This window comes from Dermacentor variabilis, chromosome 3, assembly GCF_050947875.1.
Source record: "Dermacentor variabilis isolate Ectoservices chromosome 3, ASM5094787v1, whole genome shotgun sequence".
NCBI lineage: Eukaryota > Metazoa > Arthropoda > Arachnida > Ixodida > Ixodidae > Dermacentor > Dermacentor variabilis.
Window position 1 is genome coordinate 181,803,545 of NC_134570.1, and position 25,253 is coordinate 181,828,797.

Sequence of the window (25,253 nt, forward strand, 5' to 3'; positions counted from 1 at the left end):
ATATCATAGCCATTAGTAGTCACTACAAGTCATTTGAGTCATTACTAGTCATTACTAAGGATTCTGAGTCATGTCTAACGAAATCTATCCACTACAAATTGTCGTTACACATGTTGGTTTTTCGTAGTCATTACTACTCATTACAAGTCATTTCAGTCATTAGTAGTCATTACTGCTCACTACTAAGCATTTTTAGTCATTTGTAATCAGTTATGGTCATTACAAGCCATCGTTATACATTTTGGTCATATTCTAGTCATTAGCAGTCATTTGAGTCATTATTAATCATTACTAGTCATTACTAAGCATTCTGAATCATTTCTAACAAATTCTAGTCGCTACAAATTGTCGTTAGACATATTGGTGATTTCGTAGTCATTGCCACTCATTACAAGTCATTTCAGTCATTATTAGTCATTACTGCTCACTACTAAGCATTTTTAGTCATTTGCAATCAGCTGTGGTCATTGCAAGCCGTAGTTATACATGTTGGTCATATGCTAGTCATTAGTAATCACTACAAGTCAATTCAGTCATTATTAGTCATTACTGCTAATTACTAAGCATGTTTAGTTATTTGTAATCAATTTTGGTCCTTACAAGCCCTCGTTAGACATACTGGTCAGTTCCTATTCATTAGTAGTCATTACAAGTCATTGGTAGTCATTTTAGTCATTACTACTCATTACTAGAATTTCTAGTCATTTCTAATCAATTGTGGTCATTGCAAGCCGTCGTTAGACATAAATGTCATTTGTCAGTCAATAGCAGTCATTACAATTCATTAGTAGTCGTTATTAGTGATTACTAGTCTATATTCACCTCTACCAATCTCGTATATAACGTTATCGTTCACTAACTGTCACTATCAATCATTTTTCATTCTTTGATCTCTTTAATTTGTCTTCATATGGCGTGATCATGCTTCGGCGGACACTCCGGCGGTCAGGTCTGCTGACACAAACTTCACCATGAGCCTAGAAAGGCTTTCGCCTTAGTAAGTGTGCCATCGTGGCTACCGAATACCTTACGCGCTACGCCGAACCGAAAGGCCTGTCCAAAGATAGTGCGGCAGAAGGGACGAAATTCTTAATCGAGAACACCGGGCTACAATACCCTACTCCACATATCATCACGGAGAGCAACAACTTTTAAAGCGCAGCTGGCTCAAGCCATCCTGAAATAAAGCCAGACCAGTCACAGTAAGACTACCGCTTACCACGCACAAACAAATGGTCTTACGGAACGCCTAAGACCCTCGCTGACATGTTGGCAATGTACGTCGACGTTGAACACAAAACGTGGGTTGCCATCCTTCCATGGGCAGATTTTGCTTAGAAGACGGTGGTGCAAGAAACAACGCATATGATGCCGTTCAAGTTTGTTTACGAAAAGATCCCGGCGTCGACGCTGCAAGCCATGCTACCACGCGTCACTGACAAAGACAATCTCGACATCGCAGCCTATTTCCAGCGCCCCGGTAGAACACCACAGCCACTCGAAGTGAACGGACGGGCCGTCGGAGCGCTCCGGACCCCGAAATCTACCCGGAGAGAACGTACGCGCCGTCGGCGGGCACTACGAAACGATCAGGCGTGAGATTTGCCCGTTGCCCCCTGCCCGGGCCTCCCGAGGCGTCGTGCGCTGTGTGTGCCATTCACCACGGCATACGCACGAATCACGTCCGTTTGCACCGCTGCCGACCGCTAAACCTACCAGCGCCCCGAGCCCCTGACGACGACGGAATGTACCAAGGCGCATGCAGTCGCTGGCTTTCTGCCTGTTCACCATGCCCCCAGGCTACGCCACAGACAACAAAGGCTGGTCTACGGTGGCTCCTCAACGACCAAGACGTAAACCAACTGAGACTTTCCTAATTTTTCGTCCCTCTCAAGGTCTGCAACTTGCAATACCATGGCCCCCTCTGCTCCACTTTGCCGTGAGTCGTGCAGCCCGCCTCACGGACTCTGAAATCCTATCAGCTACTACCACAGTTCACGCATCAAAGAACCTTGCCAACCTCCGTGTCAAGGACTGAAACATCCTCCCCAAGTGGTCTGTCATCGAATCATTGAACATTTCCAACGGACTCTTCCCTATTAAGATATACGAGCTGCCTCCCCATCACTCCTGCAAGGGCGTCATACATCAAGTTGAATCCCACACTTCATCGACAGACCTCCTCAAACACTTCAAGGCTGACACCTGCGACATCTTGTCTGCTCGCATGATGGGCAAGACCGGCACAGCCCTCGTTACATTTCGCGGATCCCATGCCCCATACACGGTGTATTACAAGAACGGGGCACAGCGATGCGCCCCTCACCACCCCAGGGCGCAGTTCTGTCAAACAAGCCTGGCCATTGGTCACCGACAAGGCGTTTGTCTGCGCCATGATTTACTCCGCAGCAAAACTTGTGGCACTGACATCCCAGATCCCGAAATAGCGCAGGAGTGCAAGCCTGGCTGTCGAAACTGCGGCAAAGACCACGCTACCGATGACCCCGGGTGCGAGGCACGTCAACAGGCAATCTTGCCGTCCGCAAAGCCGGCTATCTCAAACGGCTCAGCCTCCGCAAAGACCGATCAACCGTCCGCTCCTCTGACCACATCAACTCCACTCCACATTTTCAACAGCCCCTTCGGAACTCGACCTTAATGACAGCGGCATTCCGGGCAAGTTGGTAATCCATTACACATGTAATATTACGCAACAAAAAACGACACGGAGGTAAGATAAGAAGACACACCAAGCGCAAACTTTCAACTAAGTTTATTGTACCACTGAATGGGTGTCATACATCTGAAGCAGTGTAGACTGCGGATTTGTGGAACATAGTTACGAGTCATGTGATGCCGCCTAAAAGAAACTTAGTTCTTTTTCTGTGAGAGGCAGTGAAGGAAAGCTAACATACTTATCACCTGATTTCGCAGTCATCTGCGCTTCAGTATTGCACGGATAAACTGCGTCCTGCCACGGGACACAATCGTACATTCGTCCTCGATAGGTTTGCATCCATGATCGCGACAATGAATCGCCAAGAACCCACCAGGTGGTATTTTTTACGTTGTTGCTGTGTTCGCGGAGCCGATCATTGAGGCAGCGCCCAGTTTGCCCGATATATTGCTTCCCACATGAAAGCGGGAGGTCGTAAACCACCCGTTGGACACAAACGACTAACTTTTTGTGGTGATGCTTTCTGCACTTATCGGACGGGACGGCATATGGATCCGTCAACCTACAAAGCTTGCCGAGCTTCTTGGGAGCATAAATATCTTAAATTCGCCCTTTGGGCCATCTTTTACAAGTTGTGGCAATCACGGCAAAAAATTCGTTGATTGTGTCCACTGGGTGGCTTACAACCTTGCGCTTTCATGTGGAAGGTTGTAAGCTATCTCCCTCGAGCCCTTTTGCGAAGAATTCGGCTCATCACGTCTGCGTAACAAACGTATACGGCCCACCAAAACAGTCCCTTCAATTCCTTGAATCAACAGCACGTCTCCGATCCTCACGAATCTTGGCTCACCTCACCGCCGGAGATTTCAATGCACCTCATACAGCATGTGGATACAACAAAAATAGTGCCAAAGACACCAAACTCCTAACCGTCATCCAGCAAGAACGACCCACCCTTCTTAACAATGTCGAGTCACCCACCCGTCACGCGAACTCTGTGCAACGAGATACTACACCAGATTTCACCCTCCACAAAAGTCCAACCAAGGCCACGTGCACGAATACGCACGACACGTTCATAGCGATTATACGCTTATCAAGATCACCCTCCAGGCACCCAGCTATAGAAAATCTGTCAGCCTTAAGTTTCGCAAGGACTCCAACTCAGGCAATCTTTCTACCCCTACCGACTATGACGCTTGGCTGCACTAAATTCATCATCGCAGACAGCATCATACCCACGCCTTAAAGCAATCAAAGGATGCGCCGGCGGCTTCTCCACCTTTGGGAGGCCCGTCACGGCCTTATAAGCAGGTGGAGACGAAACAATTGTAACCGCTGCTGCACGAACGCATCTCCCTCCTCAATGATGAAATTGCCGCTTATTCGGACTCTCTTAGACGGGAGCAGTGGTACAGCATTTGCGATAAACTCAGCGACACCCTGCACCTTGCGTCGGCGTGGCGTCTAGTCCGTGGACTATTAAATCCTTCTCAAACTAATATCGCCGCACGCACAACCCTAAGCAAAATTCCGGAAGAACACGCACCTCCCGACAACCTTTACCGTGCCCTACGGGTAAAATATATCGCCACTCCAACGCAACACTCCAACACTGGGCACGAACCTAACGGCACCTCCCTTGCTGCGGATATCACGTTCGCCGAACTAAAACAGGCTGTGTCAGAAATTCGTGTAAACACGGCGACGGGGCCCGACAATCTCACTGTACACCAACTTCGCAACCTAGCCGACCAAGGTTACGATAACCTATTTGAACTAATTAATAGTGCTTGGCATTCCGGTGCACTTCCTAGAGAACGGAAGACGGCCACAATCACCTTCATCTCCAAGCCGGGCAAACCGCATATCATTGACAATCTTAGACCCATTTGCCTCACTTTTTGTGCGGGAAAGCTTATGGTGTGAGTGATCCTCCGTCCACTTCATACGCACCTGGACACTATACAACACCTCCCGCCCCTCCCTCCCCCACTCTCTTACCGGATACAAACAACACATTTCAACCGAGTATGCGCTTCTCCAACTCCAGCAAGCAATATTCGCCACCACCAGCACCGCTCAACTGAAGGCAATTCTTGCCGTCGACCTCGAAAAGGCTTTCGATAACGTCCATCATGACAGCATGTTAGAGGAGCTCCAAGCAACAAACTGTGGAGCCAGGCTATATAATAACTACGTCCGTTGCTTTCTTCGCAGCCGCACATACTGTCTCAGCTTAGGCGCCGCGACATCCCCAAACTACGACCATCCCCAACGTGGCATTCCACAGGGCTCCGTACTGTCGCCCACTCTTTTAAACCTCGCCGTGTGCCACATACATCGAGCGCTGGTCACCATCCCAGATTTACACTACAGTATATACGCCGATGATATCACCCTTTGTATGAATCGCGGCTCCGCAGGACACATTCAAGACACCCTGCAAGATGCTGTTGTGGCGACGAGCGACCCCGTAGACCCGACACTCGATCTCTTAGCGTAGCATTTTTTAATCAATTTCGGAACGCTAGCCCGTGCTGGAGCGTGCCAGCCGCTTGTGCTTCGTGTAGACGCGAGCGTCTACGTAATTCTCACGCGACGCCAATGCTGTGCCGCTACAGAGTGCTCCCCACTAGAGAGAAGGAATATTCGACGAACGATGGAAAGCCCACGTGACGCGGCGTGTCTTGGCGTTGGTCTTGGGTGTCGCGTACGGAGGCGGCGTACGGGTTGCGTCACACATTTGTGGGGCCGGTGACATGGGTACTTCGATGTAGGCGGGTTTGAGACGTTCCAGGGCCATTGTGTCTGATCGGCTGTTGACATTCACGACAAAAGTTTTCGGACGACGTTCGAGAACACAACATGGCCCTGAGTACTGTGGCTGCAAAGGCTTCCGCACCGCCCAGTTACACACGAAAACGTGGGTAGCAGAGACGAGTGCGGGAGAAACGTACGCAGGCCTTGCTTCTTGCGAACGTATAGGCACGGGGCGTATCTGGCTGAAGAAAGCTTGCAGTTCGGCAACGTAGTCGCCAGATGATGGCATAGGTGTTTTGGTGGTGGCGACAAAGGAATCGCTCGGAAGGCGTAGGTGAGTGCCGTAGACTAGCTCAGCATAGGAGAAACCTAGGTCGCTCTTGAGTGCGGCACTGATGCCAAGTAAGACGAGAGGCAAATGTAGAACCCACTTCTCCGGCGATTCATTCATGCGCTATAAGGAGGCCTTGATATGCCGGTGAAACGTTCAACTAGGCCATTGGACTGCGGGTAGCAAGCAGTCATGCGAAAACGTGCGGTTCCGAGTAGTTTGAGTAGCTCGTTGAAGAGTGCTGAGTCAAACTGCCGACCGCGATCGGTGAATATTGTGGATGGGTAGCCGAACCTTGCTATACATGTAGACACGAAAGCTGCTGCCGCAGTGGGCGCTGAGTTGTCACATATAGGCGAAGCTTCTGTGTAGCAGTAACCTTTCGAAGGTGCGAGAGGGCCGACGAGGTCCAGGTGTGCGGGGTCAAAATGAGCGTCCGGTGGAAGAAATGACTTGGCAGGCGGAATGGGGTGACGCTGGATCTTACGCGTTGACACGACAAACAGCAGCGAACCCAACCGTGAACTTGCGCGTTTACTGAGGACAAACGAAACGACTGGAAAGAAGCTTCTGTGTCGAGCGTACGCCAGGATACGACAGGTTGTGCACGGTTTCGATAAGCTGTCTGCAAAGGGATGCCGGAATGTATGCTCTAGGTGTGTCGATAGACGTGTCGCAGACGACGGACGTACCATCTGTAGTGACAACCACGTCCTCCAATTTCAGGGACGTTGACGAATTCCGGAGTGTACGAAGTTCGGTGTCGTCACGCTGTTGACTGGCGAGTAAGCTGACATCGATGATGAAAGGTTCCGACATCAACGTAGAGACTGCATTGACGCGACTCAGAAAGTCGGCTGGAACGTTGTCGGTGCCCTTGATGGGGCAGAACGTTGTTGTAATCTCGGAGATGTAGTAAAAGATTAATGCATCTTTAACGCGTACACGTTACTTTGACGCGGTGATTTTTTTCGGCCTTGTGAACTGACGTGACAGGCAGTTCAAGTGGGTGCAGCCCGAAAACTTTTGACCAATAGCAGAGGGCTAATGGCGAAAAGGCGTCGAATCAGAAATGTCTATTTTTCTTTTCTTCGGTCAAATCATGCTCAATCAGTGTGTACACGTCACATCAGATGGAGAGCTATCGCGGTTTTCGTGACGTCGCGTGAAAGGCAGGTGAAGTGAGGGTGGTCCAAAAAAGTTTTTGACCAATCGCAATGGGCCGGTGGCAGAATTGCAATAGAAATGCTTGGAATAGTTTTACGCTATAGCTCCCCCAGCTTGGGTTTGCACCCCGATACGCGAATGTGAACTAAGCGGAAAGCTCAATTGATCTTATTTCTGGCTACAAACGATCCTCCGACGTTACGCGGGAACCATCGACGAATGAGGTATAAAACCGACGCAAATGATCCGCATATCAGATTCGACGATCGACGAGTGTGCTGGCCGCTGCCATTGTGCCAAGTGTTACCTGCTTGTCATGCTAAGCTCCGGTTCACCCAACAATAGTTTCGTCACTTGCGATTGTTGCACTGTAGGTGTTCACCGTCACTACGACGTTACAATAGCTCACGAATGTCGACCGCACCTGGCTGCCTCATTGTCCTTCTCGCCCGCCTCTCCGTGAAGGGTGGAGACATTGTTTGAGTGATACACGCCGCGCATTTCCTGCTTATACAGGGTGTTTCAGCTAACTTTAACCAGAGTTTAGAAATATGCCGATGCACGCTATTTTTGTATTTTGCTGAATTATATCATTAGTCAAGTTTAATTAACCAGTTTCTGAATCAACAAAGCTAGGGAAAAAATTCCAACTCGAAAGTTGCAAAGCCGCTTGCAAAACGTCGGAATAAACAGTTTCTGTCTTTAGATCTATTAAGTATTATTGTTCTTCAGCTTACTGATGATACCCGCGAAATACAAAAAACACCACGTGACATGTCCGCTTGCGCGCCGATATTTCAGTGCATGCATTGTACCCTTCCTGTTGAAACGGTTTGGAATTGAATTCAACACGGACACCAATGTGCGGACCAAGCGACACCAGTAATTTATAAATTTTAGCTTTTGTCAAGAACTTGTATAGCGTAGCAGTAGAACTAATCGCGGTGTACCACAGCGACCACAAAGCTATGGTCACTGGGGTAACTAATCAGACAAAATAAAGGCGATAAAGAACACAAAGTTACGTATATCTCTCTTTATTAAATCAATATAGCATAATAGCAGTGAATATAAATCAATATAGTTGTAATATAGTCATCCCAATAGAGCTTCGCTGGTTATCCTTCTTGACAGAGTGGAAGTCCAGTAAATTTTTATGCCTTCTTTCCTTGCTGAAGAGAAGTCTGCTCATGAAATTCTCACCACAGAATCCTCAGCAAATCTAAAGCACTTTTTGACGCCTTCTGTTTCTAAATTGGGCATAATGCGCCGGACACCTGGCACAATGAATAAATCGTAAAGTCTCAGGACTATCGGGCACGCCAATACACAACAATTGGTTTTGTCTCAACGCACACTCTTTGAATTTTACGAACAGAGAGTGCAAATACCCGTTCAATAAGCACGAAAAAATGCTTACGCTCAGTTTGCATTTCACTTTTACACTCAGTGCGCGCTTATTTCACCACAAAAGTAATCAGAAACTCTTTAAGTCGATGGACCTATACATGTCAATGCATTCTATGAAGCCCTTCACTTCGGAGAGAACACCTCTTTGCGGCACATTGTGCAATAGCTCCCTGACGTCTGCGGAAGAAACACAAGCTTCTCACTCTTGAAAAATCGCAATGTTTCGTCCAGTAGAGGTACATCAGGGATGTTGCAGAGACACCTTGACCTGCACACACATGGGATTCATCCTGTAGTTGGGACATAATACAGAACACCCACAGCGATTTCAAAACATAAAGCAGCATTTCAGGCTTATGCTGGCTTCAGAATACAAGTTAGTGTGGCAACTTTTTTTCGGTGAGATACTGCCCTGACAGCTGCCGTGCGAGACAAGCAAAATTAATTGCGCTGTCCAACTTGGGGCTAAAACAGCTCAATTATTTTCAGCGTCGTCGGGGCATTTTCAATTTTGACATGCAGTCTAGAAAGGACGAATAAAACGTACTGAATCCTCTAAATGACAATTTAACTTTTTATTTCATACTGCTTTCTGTGAAATTGTATGACTTGTTTGCAGGTACTCAGCGTGTGCGCACATGCAGGAGTTGCTGAAAACATGCCAAAGGACGTCGTTGAGCGGGCGCGAGAAATACTCGATAAGTGCCCTGGTCGATCTGTTGGTGAGCCAAGTTTACATATTTACCTATTGCTAATTTTCTTTTTCGCGCGTTAATCGGCAAAGGCAAGGTATCAGGCATGCAGGAAGAAAGTGCTTCACAAAAGTTACTGTCATATTCAGGTAAAAATGAAGCGTTGCAGTGATGATTGAGCCTACGGTCACTAAGTTTTGGTAATGTGCCAAGAATATAAAAAATAAAATTACTAACAGTTTTCACGCATGAGTGGTTTGTTTCTTACAAATAATCGCCAAATAATTCATGCAATCCATTACCGTGTAACATACAGTGTAAGCTACAAAATGTATAACACTGCAAACAGCACAAAATTCTCACACGCTGGGTAAACCTGCCCTATAGGTAATGCTTCAGTGGAGTTAATATTGCTCGAAAAAATATCAATGTTTACAGGGCTGGCCTCTGAGGAAACTGATCTTACAGAAATGAGGTTGTCTCATGCAGTTACCCTGCTTATAATGATGACAGACTCAAAATATGCTGTTTAGTATGCCTGAGCTGGAGCAGCCGCCGTCGGCGTGACATGGTATGAGGGATCACGTTAAAAGAGCGGCCGCGTCGGCTGCTTCGGAAGCGCCGGAGCTAACTGAAAACTACTGTTCTAAGTGTCGTCTGCGCAGTGGATCTGATTAATTGGGGAAGTTTTCCCGCTTCGGGTGTGTGCTTAACAGTACTTGAAGATACTATAATAGGTAGTGGCTTCCTTTGAAGGCACCCAACATGGACGAACATGCATGAAGAGGGCAAGTTGGGCCAGTTGGTTAGAATTCATTGTGAGGTTCATAACAGCGTAACACAAGACACGGACATATGGAAGGTAAAAGCGCCGTGTCGTCGTTTTTACCTTGCTTTTGTCCATGTCTTGTGTTGCGCTGTTACGTACCTTACAGTGTAGGAACATGGCGTGCTACTGCTCGGTGACGCAGGGCCGGACGTACACAACAGAGCCCGGTGTCAGTTTTCACACATAGCCTTAGGACAAGAAGCTGCGTGAAGCTTGCATCACAAAACTCAGAACTGGCAAAGAGCCTTCGGCTACAACTCGGGTGTGCAGCAAGCACTTCCGCGAGAAAGATTTCCGATACAGCGTGGGGGCTTCGATGTTCGGCGAGCAGCAGAAAGCGCGTACTGAGAAGCTTGCCCGCGCGCACAGCACGGCTAGTGTAATGAAGCTTTGGTCTATGATCTTGTTGATGCTAGATGCTGGCAAGTTCACTGGAATAGAAAGGGAGCGGTAAAAAGCCCATTAAAAAGAGCATGGCACACAGGCGGAAAGTTTTCCTTTTTCCTAGGGGGTGAGGAGGGCTAGGGCTCGACCAGCTTTCGGAGCCTCATATGTATACATAGATTCTTCTACTTGAAAAAGCTTCGTCTGGTCTCGAAGAATTGTTCACCAAAATGAGCGCCTTATATGAGAATTTACAAGACCTCATAGTTGAAGACAGTTCAATTTCACAGCCTCAATCTTCTCCCACCACCAAGAATGTGGCGTCTCTCGGTGGTGTAATTTTCCTTCGTGTAACTGTCGTATACTTCGCTATCACTAATACTGCTTCGATTTTGCGTCAGAACTGCAGCCTCTGTATAATATTTTATTTTTATTTCTATGTGAGTCCGAACTTAAGCGCTCCTGCACATGACTGCCGTTGATTCTGATTTGGTGTGCATCCAGCTTGGTCTCATTTCGGTTACTGAGTGATTATACAGGGCGCCCAACTATACTCTATCAAGACTTAAAAACAGAGCAGTTGCGTTACTCGAAGAAAGCCTAGTGCATATTGTTTCCAGTACAGTTGAGTACCCGCCAGTGATTCTTTCGTTCCTGAAAATTTATTCGAGAATTGTAATTAATAATCTAATTCGAGAAGTACTGTTCGAATTATGAAAGTGTCAAAGAGGCATTTCTAGGCGCCCCCAGGTACCCCCCAATGACATATAACTGTTGTGTTTTCAGCGACGTACCATTTGCGAGCAATTTTTTCTGTCTGGCCAACAAACCTCACGAAATATGAAAAATACCGCGTGACTGGGCTCCAACCAGCATCCTAAAGCAGCGCCCTGAAATAAGCTAATTGAAAGTAACTGCATTGCCTGTCGCAAACCCGAAGAGACTGCGCATCACCTTGATAATGGTACAGAAGGAGCACAAACAGGTGGTTTCGTGGCTTTGCAGCTATTCCTTCCTCTCAACTTCACACTTATCTGTATCTCAAGGATGACTGATCGCATTCATAAAAAGGAACCTTGACAACGTGGCCGAAGCGCCGCTCTGACCACGCACGAAACGCGAAAAGCAATGTAATAGACATAACATGTTCCCACCGCTTCAACAGAGTGCGCGCACAGCTATATTTCGCGCCATAGACTTGCTTTGGACCAAAGCTGCAAAACAGGTTCATGACACAAAATGAAACCGAAACGAACAGACCGAAAAGCGACCCATGTGTTGAGGAAAAACAAAACCTATGCGGTCAAGAAAGTAAATACCCACTTATACATTTGCCGAATTGGCCTGCACAAAAAAATACATCAGATTTCAATGGGCCCTTATTATCTATGAACTCGTAGTGCCGTTGAACACCGGCTGCTGCCTAGAGGACGTGTTCGAATAGGTCTCCTTCTGCAGCTAGGCAGTACTGAGTCTGCTTTATCACATCTCCAGTGACTTTCTTGACGACCAACGCTCGAATTCTACGGCAGACATCCGTTATCCTTGTCTTGAGGTAATCTGACGTCCGCCTCGATCACTTAAACACGATCTTTCACATAACTCCAAAGAAAGAAATCCAGTGGAAAGGGGTCAGGTGACTTGGGCGGCCAATTTACAGGCCCGTAACTTCCAATCTATTGCGCATGAAAAGTCGCATCAAGCCAATTTCGTGCTTGGCGTGTTGCTGTGTGCTGGTGGTCCATCATTCTGACATCACAGAAGCGAAAGACGTGACAACGGGACTTCGCTGCGAAACTCATCCACCACTCCTTCAAGGATTTTATCCACGTAACGCTGTCCAGTCAGTGTGTGATCGAAGAAGATGGGGCCGATTATAGCACCGGCGTAAATTCCACACCCCATGTTGAACGACCACAGGTTCTCGCGCTGATTGTGCTTTACTCAGTGTGCATTGTAATCACTCCAATGGTGTGCATTATGCGAATTTACTTGGGCGTTTCTGTGAAAATTGGCTTCGCCTGAGCACATCAGGTTGCTGAAGAAGTCCGGTGACTCATCGGGTTTTGTGAGGATTCGAGAAATCTAGATGATTCTACAAGTCCTTATTTTCCAAGCATTGGTGTTCGTTAAGGTGGTAAGAGTGAAAGGCCTTCTTTAAGAATCCTCCGAACGGATGACTTGAAAATTGGTTCCTGGGCGGTCACGTCCCGCATGCTTGCATGAGGGTTTGAGGCCATAAATGCTAGAACATCCGTGTGTAGGCTAGGACTCAATGATGGAGTCCTAGCGGCGCTGTTTCTTGAAGCTGCCGGTCTGTCTCAGGTTTTCATCATTTCTGATGACAGTCGACGCGTTTGGTCTACCGCTGCACTTCCACGGCTGATATATATTTGCGGCCTTCGTCTTTCGACATTTTCAGTTCCCAAGGCAAGGATTATTTTTTACCTTCTGACGTAAGAGTTCTGCAGAAACCAGCAAGGTAGAGAGCAGTAATTAATAAGGGGAAATGAGACATTCACCCAAACGTAGCTAAGCGCTACGTTTGGGTGAGGGAGGAGGGAACGGAAGAAACTGGTACATAAGAAGCCGATCAATGAGTTAGCGGTAAGAGGGAAAATAGAGGAATTCCAGATCAAGCTACAGAACAGGTATTCAGCTTTAACTCAGGAAGAGGACCTTAGTGTTGAAGCAATGAACGACAATCTTGTGCGCATCATTAAGAAGTGTGCAACGGAAGTCGGTGGTAACTCCGCTAGGCAGGATACCAGCAAACTATCGCAGGAGACGAAAGATCTGATCAAGAAACGCCAATGTATGAAAGCCTCTAACCCTACAGCTAGAATAGAACTGGCAGAACTTTCCAAGTTAATCTACAAGCGTAAGACAGCTGACATAAGGAAGTATAATATGGATAGAATTGAACATGCTCTCAGGAGCGGAGGAAGCCTAAAAACAGTGAAGAAGAAACCAGGAATTGGCAAGAATCAGATGTATGCGTCAAGAGACAAAGCCGGCAATATCATTACTAATATGGATGAGATAGTTCAAGTGGCTGAGGAGTTCTATAGAGATTTATACAGTACCAGTGGCACCCACGACGATAATCGAAGAGAAAATAGTCTAGAGGAATTCGAAATCCCGAAGGTAACGCCGGAAGAAGTAAAGAAAGCCTTAGGAGATATGCAAAGGGGGAAGGCAGCTGGGGAGGATCAGGTAACAGGAGATTTGTTGAAGGATGGTGGACAGATTGTTCTAGAGAAACTGGCCACCCTGTATACGCAATGCCTCATGACCTCGAGCGTACCGGAATCTTGGAAGAACGCTAACATAATCCTAATCCATAAGAAAGGGGACGCCAAAGACTTGAAAAATTATAGACCGATCAGCTTACTGTCCGTTGCCTACAAAGTATTTACTAAGGTAATTGCAAATAGAATTAGGAACACCTTAGACTTCTGTCAACCAAAGGACCAGGCAGGATTCCGTAAAGGCTACTCAAGAATAGACCATATTCACACTAGCAATCAGGTGATAGAAAAATGTGCGGAATATAACCAACCCCTATATATAGCTTTCATTGATTACGAGAAAGCGTTTGATTCAGTCGAAACCTCAGCAGTCATGGAGGCATTACGGAATCAGGGTGTAGATGAGCCATATGTAAAAATACTGGAAGATATCTATAGCGGCTCCACAGCCACCGTAGTCCTCCATAAAGCAAGCAACAAAATCCCAATAAAGAAAGGCGTCTGGCAGGGAGATACGATATCTCCAATGCTATTCACAGCGTGTTTACAGGAGGTATTCAGACCTGGATTGGGAAGAATTTGGCATAAAAGTTAATGGAGAATACCTTAGTAACTTGCGATTCGCTGATGATATTGCCTTGCTTAGTAACTCAGGGGGCCAATTGCAATGCATGCTCACTGACCTGGAGAGGCAAAGCAGAAGAGTGGGTCTAAAAATTAATATGCAGAAAACTAAAGTAATGCTTAACAGTCTCGGGAGAGAACGGCAATTTACAATAGGCAGCGAGGCACTGGAAGTCGTAAGGGAATACATCTACTTAGGGCAGGTAGTGACGGCGGATCCGGATCATGAGACGGAAATAATCAGAAGAATAAGAATGGGCTGGTGTGCGTTTGGCAGGCAGTCCCAAATCATGAACAGCAGGTTGCCGTTATCCCTCAAGAGAAAAGTATATAATAGCTGTGTCTTACCAGTACTCACCTACGGGGCAGAAACCTGGAGGCTTACGAAAAGGGTTCTACTCAAATTGAGGACGACACAACCAGCTATGGAAAGAAGAATGATAGGTGTAACGTTAAGGGATAAGAAAAGAGCAGATTGGGTGAGAGAACAAACGCGAGTTAATGACATCTTAGTTGAAATCAAGAAAAAGAAATGGGCATGGGCAGGACATGTAATGAGGAGGGAAGATAACCGATGGCCATTAAGGGTTACGGACTGGATCCCAAGGGAAGGGAAGCGTAGCAGGGGGCGGCAGAAAGTTAGGTGGGCGGATGAGATTAAGAAGTTTGCAGGGACGGCATGGCCACAATTAGTACATGACCGGGGTTGTGGAGAAGTATGGGAGAGGCCTTTGCCCTGCAGTGGGCGTAACCAGGCTGCTGCTGATGATGATGATGAAGTACTGTACCGGTCTACAAGTACTAGCCCGGTCTCACACCCTGCTTCAGTGCAACCTTCTGCATCCGCTGTTTATTGCGCAAGCGTTCACGCTTTCCTTGTGGTATCATAAAACGAATGAAGAAGCAGCACTGTCTAACTGCACTATCCAAGCATGCATGAGCATACCCCAAATTTAAGTTGGCCGACTCCCAAGGTTCACTTGGCCGAGATGCAAATTTGGGTGGCCAAAAAGTTGATCTACCCACAAATTTAAGTTGTCCTACCCGCGAAATTAACTTGGCCCACCCCCACTTTTCTTGTTGGCCCACCCCCAATGTTCAAGATGGTCCACCCCAAAATTTCATTTGAGCCACATCCAAATTTTATGTTGCCCCCCTCCAAGTTCATTTAGCGCACCGTGAAATTGAAATTGACCCATGTCCAAATTTCAAGTTGGTCCACCCCCAAATTTTAATTGGCGCACCTCCAAACTTGAAGCCTAACCTACACCAAAATTAAAATTGACCCAATCCCAAATTTCATTTGGCCCAACCCTATTGTAAGCTTCCCCATTCACCAGGCATGTGCCCAGAAAGTGGGAGGGGGCACGAAATTAAGCGACTTAACCTCCCTCCCTCGTCAACGGCACCACTCCTCACACACAATCCTTAAGCGCTGCCAAATTAACCTAAAGACTCGACAGCTATTCGGCGGTCAACATATTGCTGCCTTTTTCACTCCTTTTGGATGGCCGTAGTTATCAGCATTTCCTCAGGTGTGAAGGCCAGTTTTCTCACAGATTCGATGCCCGTGCTATAAATTCAACACGTGTTCAGTTGTCCCCTTCTATTGCAACGGTCACGCGCATCCCTGTTACTTCCTTACTTCAACCTTCTTTGTTTAGACTGATCCAGGAACCAGGAATGGGACTCACTTCGTAGTCAGCTGCTCTGTATGCTCATGGAGCGAGTTGTGGCCGCAGAAAACGCCAGTTGCGTTTAACTTTTCGTTTTGCTTCATTATTTCCTCGAGTGACGGCTCTTCGCGACGCTGGCAGCTCCTAGGAACCAAATCTCGTGATGTGAGTTAGACAAGATGGAAATAAAATTTCAATTTACAATTTTATTTCCAATCTTGCAATACAGATGGAAGGGTTGCAGAAAAACGCTACACCAGGGCAGCTTGACAAGTCTACAAACCTAATGTTCAGCAGGGAGGCAGTAGTAGAACTTGTACAAAAAACAAACAAACAGATAAGTATATCAAGTAATCACTAAAGTATACACGAATCGGCAATACGTGCACACAAGTAAACTCAAACCTTGCTATTTAAACACATTGTATGCAGCTCTTCGTGCGAACAAGAAAACAAATCAAAATTAATGAGAGTATAACCATTAAGAAGAGATGAACGAATATAGTGAAGCGGTTCTTGTCCAAGTTTAAGTCGAGGTGTCGGTACCATCCATTCGTCGCCATGTCTTTTTGGATAGCTTAATGTTTTTTCTTTAGTTCTGCTAATTTCCTGAGATTGGTTATGTTATTCGTAATTTCCGATTTAAAGATGACACTGAGACGCTATTTATAGAGGTTATGTACTTTAATCACTCTAGAATGACTAAATAAAGCTGCAGTTGGATGTCGGTATGACGTATTATACACATGTCGGCGATACCTTTCTTTTGGGTTAGGTGAATACGGTCAAGGTTAGTGAAGGTTGTGGTACCCCAAACTAACTGGCAATAATTCAAATGCAAGTTGAATATCGAGTTGTAAATCAGCATTTTAGTTTGTTTAGGAAGGATGTTTTTTAAACGACCTATAGCGCCAGTCATTTGAGCTATTTTGTTTGAGACGTAATTAGCGTGATGACCCCATGACATATTGGACGAAAATATAACCCCTAGGCATTTGAACTGCTCTACTATTTCTACGGGACGTGAATTCAAAATAATGTCTTCATGTGGTGGGATAAGTTTATTTTTTGGTTTGAAAATGACTGCCTTAGTCTTACCCTCGTTTATCTTCATTGAATTAGCAATGGACTAATCCTCGAGGGCTTTCATGGTAACGTTGCATTGATCAATAAGTTCGGAAATGTTATTACCGGCAAAAAATAGACTTGTACCATCCGCATAGATGACAAGCTTTGCATCATAGTTAATATTTATTATATCATTTATATAAATGTGAAGAGCAAAGGTCCAAGCGTACTTCCTTGAGGGACACCGCACATGAGAGGTTTCGGTTCAGACAGTCTGCCATTAATTAATACCACTTGTTGTCTAAACGATAGATAAGAGTTCAATAATGATAGTGCTTTCCCTCGGATACCATAGTGCTGAAATTTATTAAGCAGTATTTTATGGTCCACGAGGTCAAAAGCCCTTGAAAAGTCCACAAACACACCAATGACAATAGCTTTCTTTTCTAGTTGTGTTAATATATATTCTTTTTGTTCGAGCAATGCAGACTTAGTTGATTTGCCTTTGCAGAAGCCAAACTGAAATGGTGTTAGCAGGGTAAATTTATGAATGAAGTTAGCCTTAGATGAAACATTCTTTCAAAGGCTTTTGAGAACACTGGCAGAATTGAAATTGGTCTGTAATTACCAAGAACATTTCGATCTCCCTTTTTAAAAAGGACAACGACTTTCGCTAATTGCATTTTTTTGGGAAAAACTGCAGTTACTAAACAGATGTTAAAGATGTGAGCAAGAATGGGAGCCATAACATCAGCTACATGCTTGACTGGCCGAATTTGAACGTCATCAATATCACAGCTACTGCTGTTGTTGAGATTTCTTATTACTTACAATACTTCACCTTCCGTAACAGGATGCAGGAAGACTGATTCATCATTTCGAATGTGCATGTATTTGCTGGCATCTGATTGAGCAGCGCTAGTATGCAGGTTTGTTAAAAACGTATTGAATACATTAGCCAATTCCAAACCATAAACTTCCTTTCCATCAATATTTAGTGCGGTTAATGCAGTGTGTGCACTATTACGCTGTAAGAGAGTATTTAATCTTGCCCATAGTGCACTATGTCGAGCATTCTTGACGTATAGAAGTGATAGGTGATAGGAAGTTCTTGCAGATCGCAGTTATTTAGTCAATTTATTCCTGTATTTCTTAAACACCGAAAGGTCCTCAGCCTGACGAGTGGACAAAAATTTCTATGTAACTTTTGTTTGGTTTGTATTTCTCCGCGGAGCTCTAACGTTATCCAGGGCTTGCGGGTTTTGTGACTTTTTATGCGGGTCACAGGAGAAAACCAGTGATGATAAATTTGTTTAAATGTATCAGTAAACGCATTAAAGGCTAAATCTGCGTCATCTAGTTCAGCTATCTTGCTCCAATCTATTTTCACAAGCTGGTCCCCGAAGGATGTCAGTGATGTCTCTTTAATTGCTTGGTATGTGACTGATGTAGATTCGCTCCCCATTGCACCAGGCTTCTCTATGCAAACAAACACGGGAAGGTGATCATAATGGAACACGATAAAACGCCCGAAATAACATTCGTCTGCATAGATTAATTAATTAATTTATGGGGTTTTACGTGCCAAAACCACTTTCTGATTATGAGGCACGCCGTAGTGGGGGACTCCGGAAATTTCGACTGCCTGGGGTTCTTTAACGTGCACCTAAATCTAAGTACACGGGCGTTTTCGCATTTCGCCCCCATCGAAATGCGGCCGCCGTGGCCGGGATTCGATCCCGCGACCTCGTGCTGAGCAGCCTAACACCATAGCCACTGAGCAACCACGCCGGGTTCGTCTGCATAGAGTTAGTGATAATTAAAGCAAGCACAGAATGGCTTTCACTTGTGACTCTCGTTGGTATATTAATCAGGTTAACAAGACCATTAGACACAATGGATCTATTAAAATATCTAGCAGACGGACTGTGAATATTCATGTCAATACTAAAATCACCGCAAGCTATTAACGTTTTCTGATTATGACGCTCAACAACAGAAGCCATAAGCAGGTGATAGAACCCCACAAATGACGAAATATTACAGTCCGGAGGCCGGTAACATACAGAAAACACAGTGCTTTGCGTACAAACCGACAGAATTTCATAATCTCGGGTTATTACTGTGTACGATTCAAGTAACTGACCTTCTAGATTGTTGCTGAGCAACAGTGCAACACCACCACCACGGACATTTTGCCTATTTACGCAGTATGTGGTATAGTCTTTCAATCTGAAAACATCATAGTCACAATCCTGTGAAAGACCGTCCATCATCAAACCCTGCAATAACCGTTAGACGCATGACGAATAGAAATATCACCCGTTACCTCGTCTGGATTTTCCGTAATTGTACAGTAATATTAGTGCAAAATTGGCAACTAAAAAGAAGAGTCGCAAGGCCTTGGAAAATTAAGCGATCTACTATGGAAGAGCCGAGGCAACTGCCAAACCGGAAGGAAAAGCAAGAATTAAAAAAAATTGAACCGTTGTTTGCGAAAATATTGTTACGGAAGCATGACAGAAAAGAGAGCAAGAAGATCGGAGATGCTCGCTGCTGCGTGTTTTTGGTGGTTAGCCACCTTAACTACTCTTACTCATCTGCATATATATTGTAAATACAGTTCTTCTATACTTCCAACATCCCCGTAAGCTATTGGTGGGAGGTGCATAGTACCACGGCTGGAAGCGGAGCTCCGCAGTGGACGTCGCATCACCGTCAGCACCATGAATGACGGTGAGCACGCGGCATCAACGTCGTCGCCACGTCCAACGTCACCGCCGTCAGCTACATTGCTATCACCTTCGGTTGTGGTTGTGCAACCCAAGGATCCTGGAACTTTCTGCGGGACCGATGGCGCCGACGTTGAAGAGTGGGTGGCTATGTACGAACGCGGGAGTGTATTCAATGGATGGGACCTTAAGCGGATGCTAGCTAACCTGTTGTTGTACCTAAGAGGCACGGCAAAGGTGTGGTACGAAAACCACGAACAGGAGCTAACCAGCTGGTAGCAATGCAAAGGGAAGTTCACAGAGGTGTTTGGCAAACCAGCCGGCCGTAAATTCTCCGCGCAAAGCAGGAAATGGCCTCCCGTGCCCAATCGCCCACGAAATACTATGTCTCGTACATCGAGGACATGCCGGCAGTTTCTCGTAAAGCCGATCACGACATGACAGAAGCTAAGAAGGTCAGGCACGTGCTTAAGGGCATTGCTGGCGACACCTTTAATCTGCTCATGTGCAAGAGGCGCTCTACAGTTGACGCTATCATTAAAGAGTGCCGACAATTCGAGCAGGCCAAACGCCGAGGCGTCATGCAACCATCCGCCACATTTCCCAATACTGCCGCAACATGTACGTGTGAAGATACACCTGCACAGCAGCATGCGTCGCCATCAGAGGACGTGGTGCGAACCGTTCGACGTGAACTGGACGCGACGGCGCCCGCAGCTTTCTGATCGCGTAGCCGTTATGCTACCACTTTTTTCCGTTCCTCTCCTACAGCCATCATTCGCTAGATAATTGACAACGTTGGTTTACATTCTTTTCGTGCTGTCGCCAATCCCAGAGCTAACCAACGCCCTTCTGCTATTTTCACTCCACCCCGACGCTTCTCTCCACGTTATCACAACCTGACTGGCTGGAGAACTGCGGACGACCAGCCGATATGTTTCATCTGTCGCCGCATTGGTCATGTCGCCCGATACTGTCGCAACTCGTTGCCTTCAACACCTCGCACGCCGACCAGCCTGAGCCGTTTTGAGGTCAATGATTCGCCCACCAGAGAGTCCAACAGCGCCGACAACTCTGCTAGGAACACGTGGTACAGTCGCTCACCATCGCCGCGCGGACACCACTCTCATTCACAGCAAACACATCGACCATCTTCACGTTCGCCGCAGCCACGTTGCCTTTCGTCCCCTGGGGCGTTTGGCCGCACCCTTTCGGAAAACTAAGAAATGCAGCCCGCGGAAGTGGTGCTGCATTCCCTCCTACTGCAGAAAATCATCTGTTTGTGGCCACAAGGAGTGTAGTTGACGTTAAAATAGACGGTGCACCTGTCCAAGCACTCGTCGACACTGGAGCCTAGACGACACTGGAGCCTACATAAACGTTTAAAGAAGGTCCTCAGCCCAGCAGCTGCCCGAGTGCTTCGTGAGGCCGACGGCGGCGTGTTGCTTGTTCTTGTAACGTGTCCTGCGCGTTAAGGCACAGCCGGCCGCGCTACTTCTGTTCTCTTTGCTGTGATCGACAATTGCCCTCCCGACGTTATCCTTGGATTGGGCTTTTCATCCACTCATTCTGCTCTCATCGACTGCGCGACCGGCTTTCTTCAGTTAGATCTGCTTCAACTCGCCGATCCTCCGACCAGCGCCCCACCGCACTTGTGCTCGCTTCACCATGTGCGCCTGCCACCTGAGGTAGTTACTTACGTCACTATGACCGCCCTGCCACAGGTTTCTGACAGTGAATATATCCTTCGCCCCATCATCGACGTGCTTCTGAACCGGAACGTTGCTGTTCCGTATACGCTCGTCACGGTTACTAATAACGACGTCGTTTTGCCGCTTCTGAATTTCAGCCTGTGCCCTCAAGTGATTCCGGCCGGCATGTTCTTGGCCAGCGTTTCTTTTGGTTTCGAATTTGACATTGAGGGTCTGAATGCGCAAAGTGGTTTCTTAGCGCCAATTGCAGCTCACAGCTCTGGTTCCTTAGCGAATGACTTCGCGAAAATGATTGCACTTGACGTCACCTCTGCACAGGCCACGGACATAGGTCTGCTTGCTTGAATCGTACAGTGACATCTTTGATTCCGGTGACAGGCCTGTAGGCCAAACATCTGTGGTTCACCACCGTATAAACACTGGAGACGAGAATCCTATTTGTCGGAGCCCCTATCGTGTATCGCATGCTGAACCTCGAGTCATCCAATCAGAAGTGGACAAAATGCTCCGCAAAGGAATCATCCAGCCATCAGACAACCCTTGGGCTTAGCCTGTCGACGATTTGAAAAAGAAAGATGGTACGTGGCGTCTTTGCGTCAATTATCGGCACTTAAACAAGATCATGCAAAAAGACGTCTGCCCACTACCACGCATCAATGACGCCTTGGACTGCTTGCGTGGAGTTAAATACTTCTCGTCCATCGATGTTTGATCCGGCTACTGGCATATTTCAGCGGATGGAATGGACCGCGAGAAGACGGCCTTCATCATGCAAAGTGGCTTATATTAGTTCAAAGTCATGCTCTTTGGTCTATGCAATGCTACTTCGACATTTGAGCGTATGATGGACACTGTTCTGCAAGGCTACAAATCGACCACCTGTCTTTGTTACCTTGACAACGTTATTGTTTTTTCTCCCATGTTCGGCAGGCACCTTACCCGACTCGCTGCAATTCTTGCGGTCTTCCGAAAAGCCCGCCTCCGACTGAACTCCCCGAAATGTCAATTCGGGCGCCATCAGATTACTGTGTTGGGACATCTCGTTCACGCATCCGGTGTCCAACCTGATCCGGAAAGAATTCGCCCCGTACACAGTTTCCCTATGCCACGTTTTGCTTCCGACGGGCGCTGCTTCGTCGGCCTGTGTTCTTACTTTCACCGTTACGTCAAAAACTTCGCCGACGTTGCTCGGCCTGTGACAGATCTTCGAAAGAAGAACACGCCATTCTCATGAGGCCCGGAGGAGGCTCACACGTTCTCCCCTCTAATGTAGTTTCTGACCACCCATCGCGTACTTGCCCACTTTGAGCCATCTGCACCGACCGAAGTGCACACTGACGCTAGCGGCCATGGCATCGGCGCTGTTCTAGCCCAACGACAGTATGGTACCGAGTTCGCTATACCTTACGCCAGCCGCTTGCTGTCACCTGCCAAGAGAAATTACTCCATCACCGAGCGGGAGTGGTTGGCTTTAGTTTGGACTGTCGCCAAGTTCCGGCCGTGTTTCTACTGTAGCAAGTTTTCGGTCGTCACAGACCACCGCGCACTCTGCTGGCTGTCTTCCCTACGGGACCCGACTAGATGGCTTGGTCACTGGGCTTTCCTGCTCCAGGAAGGTTCATTTAGTGTCGATTACAAGACTGGACGCCTCCACAAGCATGCTGACTGCCTCTGGCGTTAACCCGTCGATCCTCCCGATCATGTTGCGCATGATCCGGTGACCTGCGTGATGGCTTTGACTAACATGACCGATATGCGCGCAGAACAACAACGCGACGTATCCTTGCAGTCCATCATAGCGGGAGTGCAATCTGGCAGCACCGACATCACGTGCCCCATGTTCGTGCTGCATGACGGCATCCTTTACCGCCTACATATCAACCCCTGACGGCCCTGAGCTGCTGCTTGTCCTTCCTCGTCATCTCCGAACCGTCGTTCTCGAACAGCTTCACGATGCACCGATGACGCGACACCTTGGATTTTTGCGTACCTACGACCGCGTACGACGCCGGTTCTTCTGGCCGGGTCTCTGCCGCTCTGTGCGTCGTTATGTCGCAACTTGCGAATTGTGCAGTGCCGGAAGAAACCTCCCCTGCCATCTGACAGACGACTAAATCCAACTGAAGTTCTATCTGAACCGTTCTTTCGCGTTGGCCTTGTGACCTGCTTGGCCGTTTTCCGACGACGACTACAGGGAATCAGTGGATTGCCGTCGCTACTGATTACGCGACACGCTGTGCGATAACAAGGGCGTTGCCGACTAGTTGCCCAACAGACGTCGCCAATTTTCTCCTTCATGACGTCATTCTCCACCACGGTGCACCTCGACAGTTATTTACACACGAAGAGCCACTCGTTCATATCTCGAGTTGTCGAAGACCTCCTCCGCCCTTGTGCGACTGAGCACAAGTTGTCCGTCGCCTACCACCCACAAACGAATGGTCTTATGGAACGTCTCAACCGAACAATCACAGAGATACTATCGATGTACGTCTACAACGAGCACCGCGATTGGAACGCCATGCTGGCCTACGTGACGTTCGCGTATAGCTCGTCCCGACATGACACCGCAGTATATTCAGCCTTTTATCTCTTGTGTGGTCGCTTCCCCACATTGCCGTTTGACACCATCCTCCCTTCTGTGCCACGTGTTGCAAATGAGTACGCTCGTGAAGTCATAGATTGCGCTCACATGGCACGTCAAGTCACCCGATGTCGTTTATTAGCCTCGCAGCATATACAAAAGGAGCATTATGACCGGGGCCATCGCGATGTTAAGTTCGCGCCAAGTGCTTGGGTGCTCCTTTGGTCACCATGTCGTCGGGTTGGCCTCTCCCAGAAGCTTCTCTCTCGCTACACAGGGCCTTATGAAGTCCTACGTCAAGTTAACGACGTCAATTACGATTTTTCGTCGCTACAGTTTGATACATCCTCACGTTATACGCATGTTAACGTGGGGCGCTACAACGTAAAACTATTCCAAACTTTTCTATTCCAATTCTGCTATCAGTTCTCAACGATTGGTCAAAAACTTTTGTCGACCACCCCCACTTCACCTGTCTGTCACGCGACGTCACGAAAACCGCGATACCTCCCCATCTGATATGATGTGTACACACTGATTTGACAGAAAAAAGAAAAACAGTTATTTCTAATTCGACCCCTTTTCGCCATTAGCCCTCGGCTATTGGTAAAAAGTTTTCGGGCTGCACCCACTTCACCTGCCTGTCACACGACGTCACAAAACCGCAAGAACTCACCGCGTCAAAGTGACGTGTACGCGATAAAGATGCATTAATATGCCGAACAGAACTGAATTTTCTTCGGAATAGCCGCAGGCTGCCCCGTTCCGAAAGGAATAGAAGACGGCAGCCGCCGATCGCTCAGTCGCTGGCTACTCGCACTTGCCGGAGAACATGGGTGTATTTGCGTATAATAAAACTTCTTGCGTGGCCGTGTAACGTTTTCGAGGACTTTAGGCACGTTCACCCCCTCATTCTGCCAACTCTTCTTTGCTGAGGGTCCGTTTAGCGTCATTCTTGAGCTTCCGTTGCATGCCGCCGCGATTTTGGACCAGCCACCGCAAGCTAAGTAAGGGAAAGCCGACCAATCGTAGACACCGGCACCACCCTCTTCATCCGGTTATCGACTTTCAGTGCAGTGGCTCGGCCCCATCGAATCCCTCTCTACTTGAGCGTTTTCCTCGCCTCTTTTCAGCCAATTAGATGCGAGAAGCCGCTCAGTGTAGGCAATGTTATTCGTTTTTCAAGCAAACAAAAGTGACCTCCTATGAACGAGGAGAGCGTTTGATTGGCCTATTCAGACAACCCTGCGGGTGACCGCCCGGTGCTTGCGTTGGTAGTTATGCAAATATGACGTCAGGAGATTGGAATAGAAACATATTGGAATAGTTTTACGTTATAGGGCCCCTGGTGCA

The 25,253-nt window shown here is 47.2% G+C and overlaps 1 protein-coding gene across 1 annotated transcript in view; it reads left to right on the forward strand.

Annotated features, from left to right (window-relative positions):
- LOC142574349 (alanine aminotransferase 2-like) overlaps positions 1-25,253 on the forward strand; it is a 173,436-nt gene that overhangs the window by 33,313 nt on the left and 114,870 nt on the right. The window contains exon 3 of the mRNA XM_075683453.1: positions 8,968-9,070. Within this exon, the coding sequence (XP_075539568.1) occupies positions 8,968-9,070 (103 nt within the window). The remainder of the gene's footprint in view (positions 1-8,967; positions 9,071-25,253) is intronic.